General features: G+C 39.0%; 2 protein-coding genes and 1 long non-coding RNA gene across 4 annotated transcripts in view; 1 reads left to right on the forward strand and 2 right to left on the reverse strand.

Annotated features, from left to right (window-relative positions):
- LOC133741807 (uncharacterized) overlaps positions 1–1,976 on the forward strand; it is a 97,102-nt gene extending 95,126 nt beyond the window's left edge. Inside the window, exons 1-2 of one of the 2 annotated variants that reach the window (XR_009862149.1) lie at positions 657–728; positions 1,784–1,976. This is a non-coding gene — a long non-coding RNA (uncharacterized LOC133741807). Of the gene's footprint in view, positions 1–656; positions 729–1,783 lie in introns of those variants that run through there. The other variant, XR_009862148.1, reaches the window with a different exon arrangement.
- Positions 1,977–2,078: 102 nt separating this feature from the next.
- LOC133746513 (RNA polymerase II C-terminal domain phosphatase-like 4) lies at positions 2,079–3,142 on the reverse strand. The gene is made up of 2 exons (XM_062174685.1): positions 2,997–3,142; positions 2,079–2,909 (listed from the first exon to the last, which is right to left on the reverse strand). Exon 2 carries the CDS (start codon positions 2,723–2,725, stop codon positions 2,276–2,278), a length of 450 nt encoding a protein of 149 aa, XP_062030669.1. The 5' UTR covers positions 2,726–2,909; positions 2,997–3,142; the 3' UTR covers positions 2,079–2,275.
- Positions 3,143–10,716: 7,574 nt separating this feature from the next.
- Positions 10,717–14,138, reverse strand: LOC133746139 (ABC transporter G family member 31-like). The gene is made up of 9 exons (XM_062174302.1): positions 14,021–14,138; positions 13,781–13,869; positions 13,611–13,695; positions 13,349–13,508; positions 13,195–13,271; positions 13,063–13,116; positions 11,790–12,967; positions 11,566–11,684; positions 10,717–11,108 (listed from the first exon to the last, which is right to left on the reverse strand). Exons 4-7 carry the CDS (start codon positions 13,506–13,508, stop codon positions 12,797–12,799), a joined length of 462 nt encoding a protein of 153 aa, XP_062030286.1. The 5' UTR covers positions 13,611–13,695; positions 13,781–13,869; positions 14,021–14,138; the 3' UTR covers positions 10,717–11,108; positions 11,566–11,684; positions 11,790–12,796.
- Between the last annotated feature and the right edge of the window lie 436 nt (positions 14,139–14,574).

Below are 14,574 nucleotides of genomic sequence, written 5' to 3' on the forward strand. Positions count from 1 at the left end.
GCGGCGGCTCTGCCACTAACTCCGGCGGCCCTTTCCGGCCACCTCCGGGGATCAAAAATATGGTTTCTGTACATTTTCAGATTCTATATTTCAATACGATCATTTTGATATATTATACGCAATTTTTGGATATCGTATGATTAAGTTATGAATTCTTAAGTTTCGATCGATTTCGATCGTTAGATTTGTGATCTGTGAAGTTAGGACAGTCAGATGGACTTGTAGTTTTGATATGATGATCTTATGACTGTCCTAGTGGCTTTGTGTGGCCATGGGCGAAGATCCGACCGTTGGATCTTCGTATAAATGCAAAACAGTGATTAGGGAGGCGATTCGTGAGAATCCGTCCGTCGGATTTTCGTATAAATTTGTGAAGATGTTAGTAAGGACGATTCAAGAAGATCTGACCGTTGGATCTTCGTGATAATTTTGGAAGATGATCGTAAGGGCGATCCGTGAGGATCCGACCGTTGGATCATCATATAATTTTGATCCGACCGTTGGATCTTCGTGATGATTTTTGGAGGGTGATCCTAAAGGCGATCCGTGAGGATCCGACCGTTGGATCATCATTTAATTTCGATCCGACCGTTGGATTGTCGTTTGAGTATGTTTTTGAATTATTGGCTAAGTGAAGGTCATGTTTGATTAGGTGATTGACGGTCTTCCTTGGGTGAGCGGTTTCGGTGTGTATTGTGTTAAATTGAAGACGCAGCGGGAATATCGAGGTGAGTAAACCTCACGTGGTTCATATTACGAACCGAATAAATTTAATTACTTTATTTTGTCGTAATTGTGTGAAAATATTTATGAAATAAATATTTGTTTTAAATCATATGGGCTTGATCAACTACGGTCCATAGGTAAGTAAAATGATTTAATTATACAAAATGAATTTCACGATTTTTATGCTTGAACTATAGTTGGTATTAGTGATTATCCCTGAGCGGATAATTACGTATATATATATATTTACGTGGTTATATATGGATTGGTGTGACATGGAGATATGTGATTTTATAATGATTTAAGTGATGTGAAATCGAAAACGTGATTTACCATATTCATTTATGATGATAGTGATTGGTGAAATTATATTGGAAATTTATGGATGACATGGTATTGAGTGATGATATGATTGAGTATGGATTGGTGATTTTTGGAGTTGTATTTTGAGTACATATATATACACAATAATAGTACGTATCATGGTATTATTGATCCTATTGTGTGAAAGAATATTATTGTACTCGATTTTGGTTTTAGGGTCAACATAGTGACCAGTATGGGGGAATCAGATGCTCTAATACTAGGTGGATGATGGGCTACGATTGGTCGAGTGTAAGAGACGCCCCAACCCTTATTGGGTGATGGGCTAAGTTGAGTATGTGTATCGGATGTTCTAACCTATGTTGATGAACTACGATATTGATAATCATGTCGGATGCCATAACCTAGGCCAGGTGATGGGCTACGATTCAGTTAGAGCTCTAGTCTGTCAGTCACCGTATTTGTATAAATACGCTTTCGGGGTTTTGAGAAGAAAGATGTGAGTTTAGATCCCGTATTAATCTTTGGTGATTTAGAGTTGGTGATTTTAGTGACTGATTTTGGGGATTGTGGATTGCTTCGTGGATGTTGTGATTGTTGGTTGTTTTGCTTGAGTTAAAAGAAATATGATTTAATAAATCAACCGTTCATTTCTTGTTTACTCATACGAGCTGTCAAAAGCTTACCGGGTTTGGTGTTGTTGCAATCCCGGTACACTATTCAAATTGTGTAGCGGGTAATCCTGCAGGTCAGGAGAATCAGGGCGGTGATCGTGCGGGTTAGAGTATTTGTTATAGTTTTACAGCAATTGTAATAGTGAGGTGAGTTAAGCTCATTTGAGCCTCACAATTTGATTTGGTGAGAGTGTGCTGTAATAAATAACTTGAGAATTTGGTTTATTGTATTATTGAGAGGTGTGAAGTGTGGTTGTTTGTGAGAAAAAAATTCAGGACGTTTATTTGTAATTGTTATTATTCATGTTTCGGACTTTGAATTGATTATTCAAAATTCGGGGCGTGACAAAAGCCACGGTCAGTTTGCATTGATCCTCAACGAATGAAGTGGTATTTAGCAGAGAATGGAATGGGATATTCTTTTCCTCTTTTCAAGCAGTCTCAAGTTCTTCCAAGATGCCTAAGACATTACAAACTGCACAATGCGCCATCTTAGGCAGATCACCGGCTTGATTTGGTCAAGAAACTGTTTCCAGGATGCCTAACAACCTTCAACAATTGTTTCCAAACAGTTGTAACACCTCCCTCACATCTACACCAGAAGGATTTCTGGCTAGTTCATCACAGAAGATACGGTTGATTGCCTTAAGCACTTCAAGAAGTGCTGCAAGATATCCACATTCATCAGTCTTTAACTCAGCATAAGACTTGCATTTAGGTAGGCCCATTTTGTGCCTAAAGAAACAGTACTTCTCGGCAATGATTAGATTGTCCCGGCTTTCCTTTGTCCATGCCTCTTCCGTATCATCAAGGATCAAAACATTAGAATAATTGCAGCCAACCACAGCATCCAAACTCTTATATCGCCCCACGATTCCGTGATCCTCGCAGGATATGACTCTAGAACTGGAAGTGAAATACTCCTTCCTAGGATCAAGCAGGGCAGCCATTAGACCCGCATAGTACCGGTTACCCTTTGTGTATATGTACAGCTCAAACATCTTGCTGGCTTCATCCAAGAATCTCCAGACAAAGGGCCTGAGCTTGGTGATCACAGTTTCAAGCACGAAAACATCTCGATGAGGATGGGTTCCGATCTTGAGATAGTCTTCTTCAGGTGTCAGATTACAGAGTTGAGTGGTGTGGAGGAGTGTGTGATCAAGATCAAGAACCAAGTGGAGCTTTCTGGAGTTGGAATTGAAACATGAAAAGAACAATTAGGGTGAGAAGAACAATTTGAAACATGAAAAGAAGAAGGAAATGAAAGATTACCGTTGAGATCAAGATTTTCCTTCTCCTGAAACAACGTCGATTGAGACAGAGTCGCCATCTCCGGCGAGTCGCTCCTGCGGGCAAAAGAAACCCTAGAATTGAGATCGAGACAGAAAGGGAGAGGGGAATGCTTTTAGGAGAGAGAGAGAGAGAGATAACGGCTATAAATATCGTACAAATATTGAATACGCGTTGAAATGTTGAATACGCGTTTTCATACAAATATCGTAACTGTATAAAGTGTGATTATACAAAAAGCGTAAAAAAATAATAGTTTTTTTTTTTTCAAAAAATATTGAACTTTAAGAAAATGAGGATTAAATTGCAACTGGACGCGGTTTTTTTTTTTTAATTTTTATTTTATTAATAAAATAAAATAAACCCAAGAAGGAAACTTTTGTCTCAAAATTTTGGGTTAGTTTTGTTTGGACTCAAAATGAGCATTTTGGTTTGACAAAGCGTGTCTTGGAGAAATTGAGCCAATATCAGTGGCTCACATATATATTTTCGATAAGTTCAAAAATATATTATTAAGAGGCTAAATAAGGCCTACCAAACATGGAAATGAAAAATCAACTTTAGCACATTTTCCTACTTCGGCTAGGAGAAAGCGAGCTAGACAAGAAATGAGGGATGACGGACTAACCATCCGAACTCCAAATGAGTTGAAACTTTCCAGATTAATTCTAGACATCCCATTGATCGTTTCTTATGAAGAGTGCCAAAGCTCGTTCGGAGTGGAAAACCTTCAAACAAACAGTCCAATTTTCTGCAGAAGCAAAACTTGGAAACTGGACCTGTAAGAGGTCCAGCAGCATTTCCGGCCCAACCACATGGAAATAAATTCTGAAATTTTACCACAATAATCTACATTCATGGTGGATCATTTCATATGAAGAAATCGAAGGTTGAATCTGAGTTCTTAGTGGAGATAAAAATTGAGGGATAAGAGAGCAGAAAATGACTTAAACCTAACAAATTCCATTAAGTGTTTAAGTATTCAAACCTAACATTCCATTAATGTTTAAGTGCTAAAACCTAACCCATTATGAGTTGTTTAAGGCCAAATACTGTTGTTTGGTAGCCTATAAATAGAGGCTACAACATAAAACAATTCATCAATTCATACATCAAAACATCTCTAAGATGATCTAAGTTCTCTCTAGAGCAACCTCTCTAAGAGCAACTCCTCTCTTTCTCCTTCTCTTATCGGTGATCACACTCTAAGTCCTAGTCTCCTTTGGAGCCGACTATTAGTGCCACCAAACCCTCTGTCAACGTACTTCGGTCCTAGTCTCCTTGGGAGCCGATTGTAGTACCACGACCAAAAACACCACAAATGACCAATTCATACATCAAAACATTTCTAAGATGATCTAAGTTCTCTCTAGAGCAAACCTCTCTAAGAGCAACTCCTCTCTTTCTCCTTCTCTTATCGGTGATCACACTCTAAGTCTTAGTCTCCTTTGGAGCCGACTATTAGTGCCACCAAACCCTCTGTCAACGTGCTTCGGTCCTAGTCTCCTCGGGAGCCGACGGTAGTGCCGCGACCACAACGATTACAGAACCAGCCAAGCAAGGGTAACGCCCTAGCAACCCAGCCAAGCTAAAGTCAGGCTTTAGCAAGTTCTCTCTACTTCCCAGTGGTTCTCGCTCTGCTCGATCTACAACATCGAGTATCGATTGTGATTTTCAAGAAGCTCAGCAAAAGTCCTCGCCACGAGGCATAAAGAATCCCACCACGAGGTTGGTGCTCTCCTCGTCTACAATCGCTCAAAAGAAGTCAGGTCAAGGGACACCCCCAACGACCGCACCCGAACGGTGCTGGCACGCCCACGCGCATAAAAGAGACTGTTGACCAGCTGCAACAAAATAGTCAGGTCAAGGGACAGCCCCAACGACCGCACCCGAACGGTGCTGGCACGCCCACGCGCATAAAAGAGACTGTTGACCAGCTGCAACAAAATTGGAGCCAAACAAGTTTTTCAAGGCAAGATGGATGCATGCTTGTATTATTGCAATATTCTATCTTCTCTATAAATTTTTTTGCACATTAATATGCCTAAAACAAATGTATAATATTTTTAAGATTCCTTGAAGGGAGCGCATCACGTGTATCTTAATTGTAGGTACACAAAATGCATTGTCAATGAGTTAAGTTTACCTTTAAATTAGGTACAAACAAGCTTAATGGTAAAGTTCAAGCTAGAGTACTTTTGAATTGCTATAAATATTGTGGGTTACTGACTTACTGGTAGGTTCATTAGTAGTGGTATTGTAAGACCTCGGAAATTTGTTATTAATTCCTAAATGTTTCCTGGGATTAATAAGGTGTTCGTTTGTACGATTTCGTGGTTCGAGGGTGGAGTGGAATTATTTTCGGACGAATAATTATTCGAAGTGCACGTTTTAGGGGGTTCACAAAGTTTGACTTTTTATACATTTAGATTCTGTGAGAACTTCCTTCACGAAAGTTGTAGAGCGCGTCGATACGAGTTCGTGGACATGCGGAACGCGGAAATGGGAGTTCGTATGAAGAAGTTATGGCCGTCGGAAAAACTTTCCATTTTGGTATATATGGGATTTTTCCGGAAGAATATCAGAAAAATCTGACTTTCCATTTTGGGAAAGTTTTCTCTCTTCTCTCTCCCGAGCCCAGTTTCGCCCTCTCCCTTCGCCGGCCGATTTCTTCACCGTCCGGCCACTAATCGGCGCGATTCCAAAGGGAATCCTGCTCGCCTCAGTCCCCTCTACACGTCTGTGGTGGTGATTCTTCGTGGGAAGCACCGTACACGGCTGTACAAGGCCGGGAAGTTTGGCGGCGGCGATGCTTTGAACTTAGATCGGAGATCACGTTTCCGGCCACCATAGCCGGTGATTCTTGAGGGCTTTTGCAGCCCATAGGACGTTAATGCTTCCCTCCAAGCGGCTTGCAACGATTCAAAGTGTGGAGGTCGAATTTTGAAGATTGTGATTCTAGGGTTCATCGGTTTTCGAAACTTGCGAGGTAAATTCCGGCCAAATGGCTTTGATTCTGACTTTGTGCTAGTTATGAATGTTTCAATTGGAGTTGAGATGAAGAACTTTGATGTTGGAAGTTTTGTCAAATTTTGACTTTGGTTTGGTGGCGGTGCCGCCACTGTGGTGGTGGTTTCCGGCGGCCTCCGGCCACCTCTGGGGCAGTTTCTTCTCCTCAGTGCGATCTACTCGTCGATACGAGCATTTCGATATATAGTTTGTAATTTTTGGAAATCGTATGAGCATGTTATGAATTTTCCAAGTTTTAGGGTTTTCGGTTCGATCGGTTTTCTATCCGTGAGGATTCGGCTGTCCGATCGACTTGTAGTTTTGATATAGTGATCGTAGAAGTGTTCTGAAGACGTTGGATGGTCTCGGATGAGGATCCGACTGTTGGATCGTCGTGTAATTGTGTTTTGCGAATTGTGTGATTTGTGTTGTATTGAGTGTGACCTTGATGTGATTAGGTGATTGACGGAATTGTGTGAGCGGAGTTTGGATGATTTTGTGCTTGTCTTGGTATTTGTGTGAAGACGCAGCTGGAGTTAGAGGTGAGTAAATCTCACGGTGTTTCGGTTGATAATTAGTTATGTTTTATTTTAGTAGATTTAATTGTTAGCATGAGAAATCGTATCTATCAAATGAAATTATTTGTTTTAAAATATATGAACTTGATCGACAACGGTTCATGGGTAAGTTAAAACAATGTTTTGATATAAAATGATTTTCGAGAAGTATAATTTATAAAACTATAGTTGGTATAGTGGTCATTCCTGCGTGAATGATTACGTATATATATATTTACGTGGAATATATATATATGGATGGTGTGACATTGTGATGTGAGTATGAACTGTGAATTATTCAGAATGTGGTTTTGTGCGTTTACTCTTTGTGGAAAATTTGTTATAGCAGGGGCTTGTTGATTTGTCGTGTTGAAAGAGTAATTGAGTTGGGGTAACATTTTGAGTCATGTGGGATTCTTTGTAAATGTTTGCTGATCTTCGGATCTGGAGTCACTATGGGTGACCGTTTGCTGATCTTCGGATCTGGAGTCACTGTGGGTGACCGTTTTCTGATCTTCGGATCTGGTGTTTATTTGGAGTTGATGGGTGATCATCTACTTTAGTCAAAGTCGATGGGTGAACATCGACTATCGACTTTAGTTTGGAGTTGATGGGTGATTATTGACTTTAGTGTGAGTTGTTTGACTTCTTCATTTATTTTCCTTTTCCTTCTAATTGTTGAATTTTATGTAATCTCCTGAACTAAGTCATATGCAGGGATTACTATCTTTTGAATTGTTTGTTTTAATGTAATCTCCTGAACTAAGTTATATGCAGGGATTACCGCTTTTTGTATTGTTTGTTTTAATATAAATTCCTGAACTAAACTCTATGCAGGGATTTATATGATTTCTATTGTTTGTTTTTAATGTGATCTCCTGAACTAAGTTTCCATGTAGGGATTACTATGAATTCTTTTGTTTGTTTTCATGTGATCTCCTAAACTAAGTTTCTATGCAGGGATTATTGATTTTGCTTAATTCTTATTGTGGGTTGTGATCTGTAGTGATTGATAAATGAGTTGGGGTGGCATGATTTTGGCAACCGCGTTATGTTGAGGGAAATGAGTATGATTTCCTGATTGTGCCGTTGAGGCAAAGGAATAGTGATCTAATAGATTGTGGGGACGTAAAATGAATTGAGAGACAGAGCATGTGGGTTTTTAATTGGGTTGAAATTGTTGAGCAAGTTATTGATTAATTTGAACTTGACGTTTTGTTGTGATAATTGCATATTGTTTTGTTAAGCTAAGATGGTGAAAGCATGTATTTTGTGGAATGAAATATTGTTGCTTTAATTATCTCACGAGCTGAGAAATTATAAGCATGAGTGACGTGAGTCACTTTATTTGAGTTTACTCATACGGGCTGAAAAGCTTACCAGGTTTGTTGTTTACATTCCCGGTGCACTATTCTATGGTGTAGGGGTTATTGTGCAGGTTAGAATATCGGGTGATCGTTATCGAAGCTGAGGTGGACTTTCCGTCACGTGGGTGTAGAAGAGCGCTCATACTTGTAGTCTTCTGCTGGGTAGTGAGTTGTGGTGGGTGTGTTTACTTATTGAATTGTCATCAAAAATCCGCCGCACACCAAAAATCCCATCAGACCCTCTCTCTTACCAACCCCATTTCAGCCTTCTTCCTCTTCTCCCAGCAGAACACCGAAACCACCCACCTCCAATTCTTCTCATCTTTTTCTTCCCTCACCAATTTCCTCTCCTCACCAAGATCTACCTCCCCAAGCTTCACACCTCCTCACCAAAATTCACCTCACCAAGATCTACCTCACTAAGATTCCATCTTCTCATCAATTCCACAAATTTCAAAGGGGGAGCCCAAGCATCAAGAAATTCATCACCATTAAATTTGGGTAAAAGTGGGGAGTCATAAATCAAGGCTAGCCATAATTTCTTTATAGCAATTTGTGGCTTATTCTTGTTACTCCTACTTCTCTTCACTTTGTTCCTCTTTAAATTATGTATATTGATGTTTGTTTAATGATGGGTAGTGAGTAGATTTGTTGTTAGGGGCTAGGGTTGTGTGCCCTAGTCCAAATCTTGTGTAAAAGATGCTTATTTTAATGTAATGATGCAATTTTCATATGATGGATGCTTATATCTATTTTTGTTGGGTTAAAATGCATGTCTAGGAGCCTAGTCAACTCTAGGGTGTGTATTTTGAGCATGTCTAGGATGGAGTTAGAGGCTTGACCCCCTCTAATTCCTAAGCTAGAAACCTTCAATTTCGTATTCGAGGGGTTATAAGCATGGTGATTTACACCCGTTGAGTAAATGCGCGGGCGGGTCGCTTAGTAGTCTAATTCCTCGATCTCTACGCCTCTTGATGTGAATTAGAGACCCTTGAACCGGCTCTAGTTCATGCCAAGTGAGTTCCTACGACCCTTGAACCGGAGTAGGAATATCATGAAAGGGAATTTCGGTCCTTGAGCCTTGAACCGCCTTGGATACGACTACCGCCAAAGTAGGAAATTTGCATCTACATTAGATTAGCTTCCGACACATGAGATTTGGGTGAAGGAACCTCCCTAGCACCCGACATTCTCATTATATTGTTCACACTTTTCTAGTTTAATTTCCTTGCATTTTTATTAATCGCTTTGCATTTTATTACTTTTTGTTTAGTTCAAATCAACTCTCAAATATTAAATCCATCGACTCATTTGTGTATACCCATCTTGAGGCTACAAGTTAGTGGCTTTGAATAGGCTTGGTGTGAGCTAAGCCGAGCATTGCCAAGGCTTGTTGCCTTGATTGTTTATACTTTTTATTTTTCGTGTGTGCTTTTAGTATCCTACCGCCAATTATCTTGGTTAGGTCCAACACCTAATCCCCGAGGTACGATAAACTAAGGTCCAAATATTTCCCTTACTTGACAACGATTCGTACGCTTGCGAGAGTTTATGAACCAAGTCACTCATACTTGTAGTCTTCCGCTGGGTAGTGAGTTGTCGTGGGTGTGTTTACTTATTGAATTGTCATTCAGTTTGATTTGTAAACTATCTGTAATGTAATATGTGACTCTAAAGAACGAGTCGGTATTGACATTGTGAGTTTAGCTTGTTTGTTACTTAATTTAAATGAAAAATTTTCTATATGTGTTTTCTTGTGTTTGTTCTCGCGTTTCGGATTTGAATTTAATTATTCAAAATTCGGGGCGTGACAGGTATAATCACTACTAGGATAAAGTTCATAGACATCAGTTCACAACTGATGTTAAAAAAAAAAAAATCCGATGTCTTAGTGGGTGATGTTAAAGATCACCAAAACTAAGACATCGGTTCACAACTGATGTCTAGTTTGCCACAAGACATCGGTTTAAGGTTCAGAACCGATGTAAAAACGTTTATGTGATCACCATTTTGGTGTGTTTATCTATTGTCGAACCTTCATATTTTGGCATTAGATGCTTAATGAAATATAAGTCTAACAACACAATTATCCATTTTAACATTGTTTCTGATTTAGAAACGATGTCTAATAATATTTTACACATCGGTTCTAATAAATTTTTACATCTGGTTCATAAGCTAGACATCGGTTTTCTACTTATATCGATGTGCATAGTTACTCTAGACATCGGTTTTTGTTTATATCTCGATGTCCATATTAAATTCTAGACATCGGTTTTGTATTTATATCGATGTCCATAGTTACTCTAGACATCGGTTTTTGTTTATACATCGATGTCCATATTAATTCTAGACATCGGTTTTATGTTTGTATCGATGTCCATAGTTACTCTAGACATCGGTGTTTGTTTATATATCGATGTCCATATTAATTGTAGACATCGGTTTTGTGTTTTTATCGATGTCCATAATTGTTTTAGACATCAGTTTTCGTTTATATCTTGATGTCCATATTTATACCAGACATCGGTTTTTGTTTATATATCGATGTCCATAGTAATCAAGAAATCGGTTTTTGTTTGGCAACTGATGTATTTTCTCTTTTCTAACATCGGTTTTTGTTATCAAACTGATGTAATTTATATTTTTTGACATCAGTTCTTCATCAGTAACTGATATTTTTTTCTTTTCTTGACATCAGTCTATGAATTCAAACTACTGTTATAACTCTTTCGTGCTGTATTTGGTACTAGAAAGTTGATCCACAAATAACATGAAATTCAAATATTGGGGAATTGCATTAATTTCTATACAAAATTAGAGCTTGAGGTAGCTTCAAAAATTTTGCACAATAAACCCTAACCTACTTTAAGGCTAGTCTAGAAGATACCGCTACTGCAATAACTACATGCAGTATAATTTGTTCACAATTCATCCTGATATCACTACATCTACTACAAAATAGTCAGCAAAATCTAGCCTTACTCAAAATCATATTGCCCTGCAGCATTGACATGACTGTGAACTAAAGAAACAAGTTCATGAAGAGCATGGACGGCAACCAGCTCCAGTTCATGCAAAGTAGTTTCTTGCTTTAGCTCTTTTCCTTCAAGATCCTGCCTCTCACTCGCCCGATCCAAATCCTTGTCGTTCTTATCTGGCTAACATATAAAATCATGGCTGTCAGCAAAAAGAGAAATGCCGCTTGCATAAACATGCACTTCATCTTATATGTTATCACATTCCAAAGGATAGTTTAGACCTGATCATTGTCAAGAATTAGCCTGAACAGAACATTTGGATTTCCATCTTATATTATCAAATTCAGCTGCATAGTTTACTTCATTTGGAATAGAACAGAACAACCAACTTTCTTTACCTTGAAAGTTGAAACATGGAAATAATCATTTTAAGCACAAAAATTATCCTAGTTTACTTGAGTTGATTATCACGGTACCAGAAACTAACAATTTCCAGTGCTCCATTTGCCTTTTTACAGGTGTTCCAAACTATATTCATGTGATCATGTCTATTACATCAACTCCCAACCAAAAAGGACGTAAACTAATATTTTTTCTTATGGTAGTTATGAAGAAAATAAAGGGCACAATTGAAAACCTGAAGTCGTAAGAGAGGTACTGCCACCCGTTGATGAACCTTGCAAAGATGCCTTCAGCTGCCATAACGTAGACAAGCATAGCATTCATGCCAATCCATTGCAGAGGGAGAAACAGGTACTTTATATCCCAGATATCAACATGGAATGAGAGGATATCAACTTTTATAAAGAGGAGTAAACAAAAAACTTAAAGATCCAAAATATTTCCATGACAATATCATACCATGATGTAGAAGGCTGAAAACACCAAAGCTGCTGCTCCAGATGTTATGCGTGTTGGGTATAGGTAATTCTTTGGGTGTTTGGTGATGAGAATGATCAACAGAATCACCACAAGTGCAACACCAATGATCAATAACTTACAATTTGAATTTATTAAATGCCATGCCACTTCAAGTCTAGGCATCTACCAACCGCCTTTAGCTTTTGGAAAATCAGTCTTGTTTTCCTTTTAAGCTGCATGGTTTGATTCAATAGAATTTCTCTGTTCTTGGAGAACTTATCATCTGTTTGCTTAGTTAAACAGACTTTGAGTTTCTATAATATGATGATCCATACCAAAAAAGTAGATAGGCTGCAGAGAAATAAATATAAGTAACTTCAAACATTTGCTACCAGAATGCATTTAAAAGGGGACAAAAACAGAACAAACAGGAAAACGGATGGCGAAGTTAGCACTTACATATGGTCCACTTATATAGTCATTTTGACATAGCAAGAGTCATGAAAACGAATTGCAACAACTGCTGAAAACAGAAAACGAAAAGGAACTAATTAACTAAATAATTAGTCAGTATAGAAAGTTAGAAACATCCCATTGTGTCTAAGACAGAGAAAGCTTGCATCAGAAAACTCAAAAGAATATCCTGTTTGTTTCGGTTATTCTTTTAGAGAAAGAGAAAGCTTACATGAGATTTCCTCAGCCAAATCACATTCCAAGTATAATTACCTTTTGTAGAGAAAGAGATTATTTTCCTGACAATCTAGAAATCAAATCATTATGGTCATAGTGTGTGGTCATTTTGGGTTCCCACAATCAAACTCCTACACGCTCTTCAGGAATTAGAAATAATCTATTCTTTCTTTAAACCCTAAACCCTATATCTATCAATGTGCAGAATGATTGGCCTATCCCTCATTAGATGTATCCAATGCCTTTCTCCATGGGTACTCACAAGAGGAAGTCTTTGGGGCTCTCACCTATCTCTAAGTCTGTGTTGCAATACTGTCTTAACTCGAAACTATCCTTCCTACCCAACACGCAGAGCTTATACCTAGTCTATACCTTTCTAGAAACACCAAGTATGCACCTGCAGTAAGCCGCTTCTTTTGGCCCCCTGATATACCTTTAAGCATTTCATCTCCTACCAACGTATCAGCGCATATGTCCAACCCTAAAATCTTTGTCAGAAATATGTTAGTACTAGAAAGAGAATGAAACAAGAAATCTTGATACAACATAGTAGGAATTTCAATAACTGGAATCGAGAAAATACCTTCATGATGTACTCTACCATAAGGCTTGTCTCTTTCTCTCCAAGAGCTAATGACTGGAAAACAACATTGCGTCAGTAATCACTACATAGTACATATTCAAAAGAATCAACATCTGTAGCAAGAACAAGTACCTTCATGAATATATCAAGATCACCATCGGATTTTATCCCCGCAATCTTTTCTCTTCTTGCTAGTTCTACTAGCATATCTGTCACCAAACATTCATGTCAACACTTCATCAAACACAAACCATGCACAAATAAGTACACATTTCCCAAACCTTACCATATTTGAATCCAACACCTTGACACCGTCCTGCAAAGTCAAGAGTCTCCCTTACAGTCATCTCCGCCGCAAACCAGTCCTGTTGACTGACATAAGCCAACGTCCTCTGCGGCACAAACTCGTTTAAGCCATGGCCATTGTATGTTGTGCTACCTGGCATCTTCAAAGTGATCAAACATAAACAAATGAGTACTAATTGAAGCTGAAGTCTCAAAATCAGCAACTATCATAAACTTCATGAGTATGCAAGATAAACCACTACCTGAAGACCAGTTCCAAGGCGTCCGGCGAGAGCCAATAGTAGCGTCGTCTTGCCGGAGCTCGGTGGACCCAATAACAACGTCAATCTGAAACATAGCACCAAATATCTTATTAAAGTTCACTGGACTGAAAATTCAGCAACTCAGTACTAGTCGAAGCTTAGATAAGTACCTTGAAGGTCTTATAATCCCACTAATGTTGTCTAAAATCGTTAATTTGCTTCTCTTGCTCCTTAATAGCCGTAATTGCCTCAGAAGTGCCTAAAATCACATTCAGAAAAATACAAAAGTCTAATCTTATTTCCAACCGTTATATGGGTAACGAAAATTGAATCAGAATTAAAGAGAGCACAAGCATGAATCAAATTTACGAAATCACAAACCCAGAAAACTATAGATTCAAGCAAATTACCGTCGATGAGAGCGATGGCCGTCGCCGCCTCGACGGTCGAAGAGAGGGGCTGAGAAGGGGAGGCCCGTGGAAAGAGAAAGGACAGACGGCCACTGCAGCTCCGGCTTCGGCTTCTCGATCTCAGCAATTGGGAGATTCGCTGGATTTCAGAAGAGAGATGAGAGAGAAGGAGGAGGAAATCAAGCCATCGGAGCCAGAGAAGGCGAAAGAGGTCGTCGGTTACTGGACGGGGGCGACAGATGACTTCGGTTGCGGTGTCTCTGTATCGCGGTGTGGGGAAAGAGGACGATCGGTCGCGGTGTGGGTGAAAGAGGAAGTCGGTCTCGGTGTTTCTGTATCGCGGCCGGTGTGGGGAAAAGTAGAGGAAAACCTAGTCAATCAGTCGTGGAAATCTGACTAAGTGTTGGGAGGGAGTGAAAATTTGGCTCCCGCTTCCTTAATTTTAGACTTAGTACATTTCCGCGTTTTTTTTAAATTTTGTTTGAAAAGTATAGACATCAGTTCAGTATAAGAACCGATAATTATTTTATAGAAATCAGATTTTTTAGAACCGA

Source organism: Rosa rugosa, chromosome 4 (genome assembly GCF_958449725.1).
Source record: "Rosa rugosa chromosome 4, drRosRugo1.1, whole genome shotgun sequence".
Classification (NCBI taxonomy): Eukaryota; Viridiplantae; Streptophyta; class Magnoliopsida; order Rosales; family Rosaceae; genus Rosa; species Rosa rugosa.

Bases quoted from the DNA above. Each gene is read 5' to 3' on its own strand.
- LOC133746513 (XM_062174685.1), bottom strand. From the start codon at position 2,725: ATGTTTGAGCTGTACATATACACAAAGGGTAACCGGTACTATGCGGGT.
- LOC133746139 (XM_062174302.1), bottom strand. From the start codon at position 13,508: ATGCCAGGTAGCACAACATACAATGGCCATGGCTTAAACGAGTTTGTG. The intron at 13,117-13,194 runs GTACTTGTTCTT...GTTGTTTTCCAG, and splicing joins ATCTTGATATATTCATGAAG to TCATTAGCTCTTGGAGAGAA. The intron at 12,968-13,062 runs GTATTTTCTCGA...TTTCTGACAAAG, and splicing joins TGGTAGAGTACATCATGAAG to ATTTTAGGGTTGGACATATG.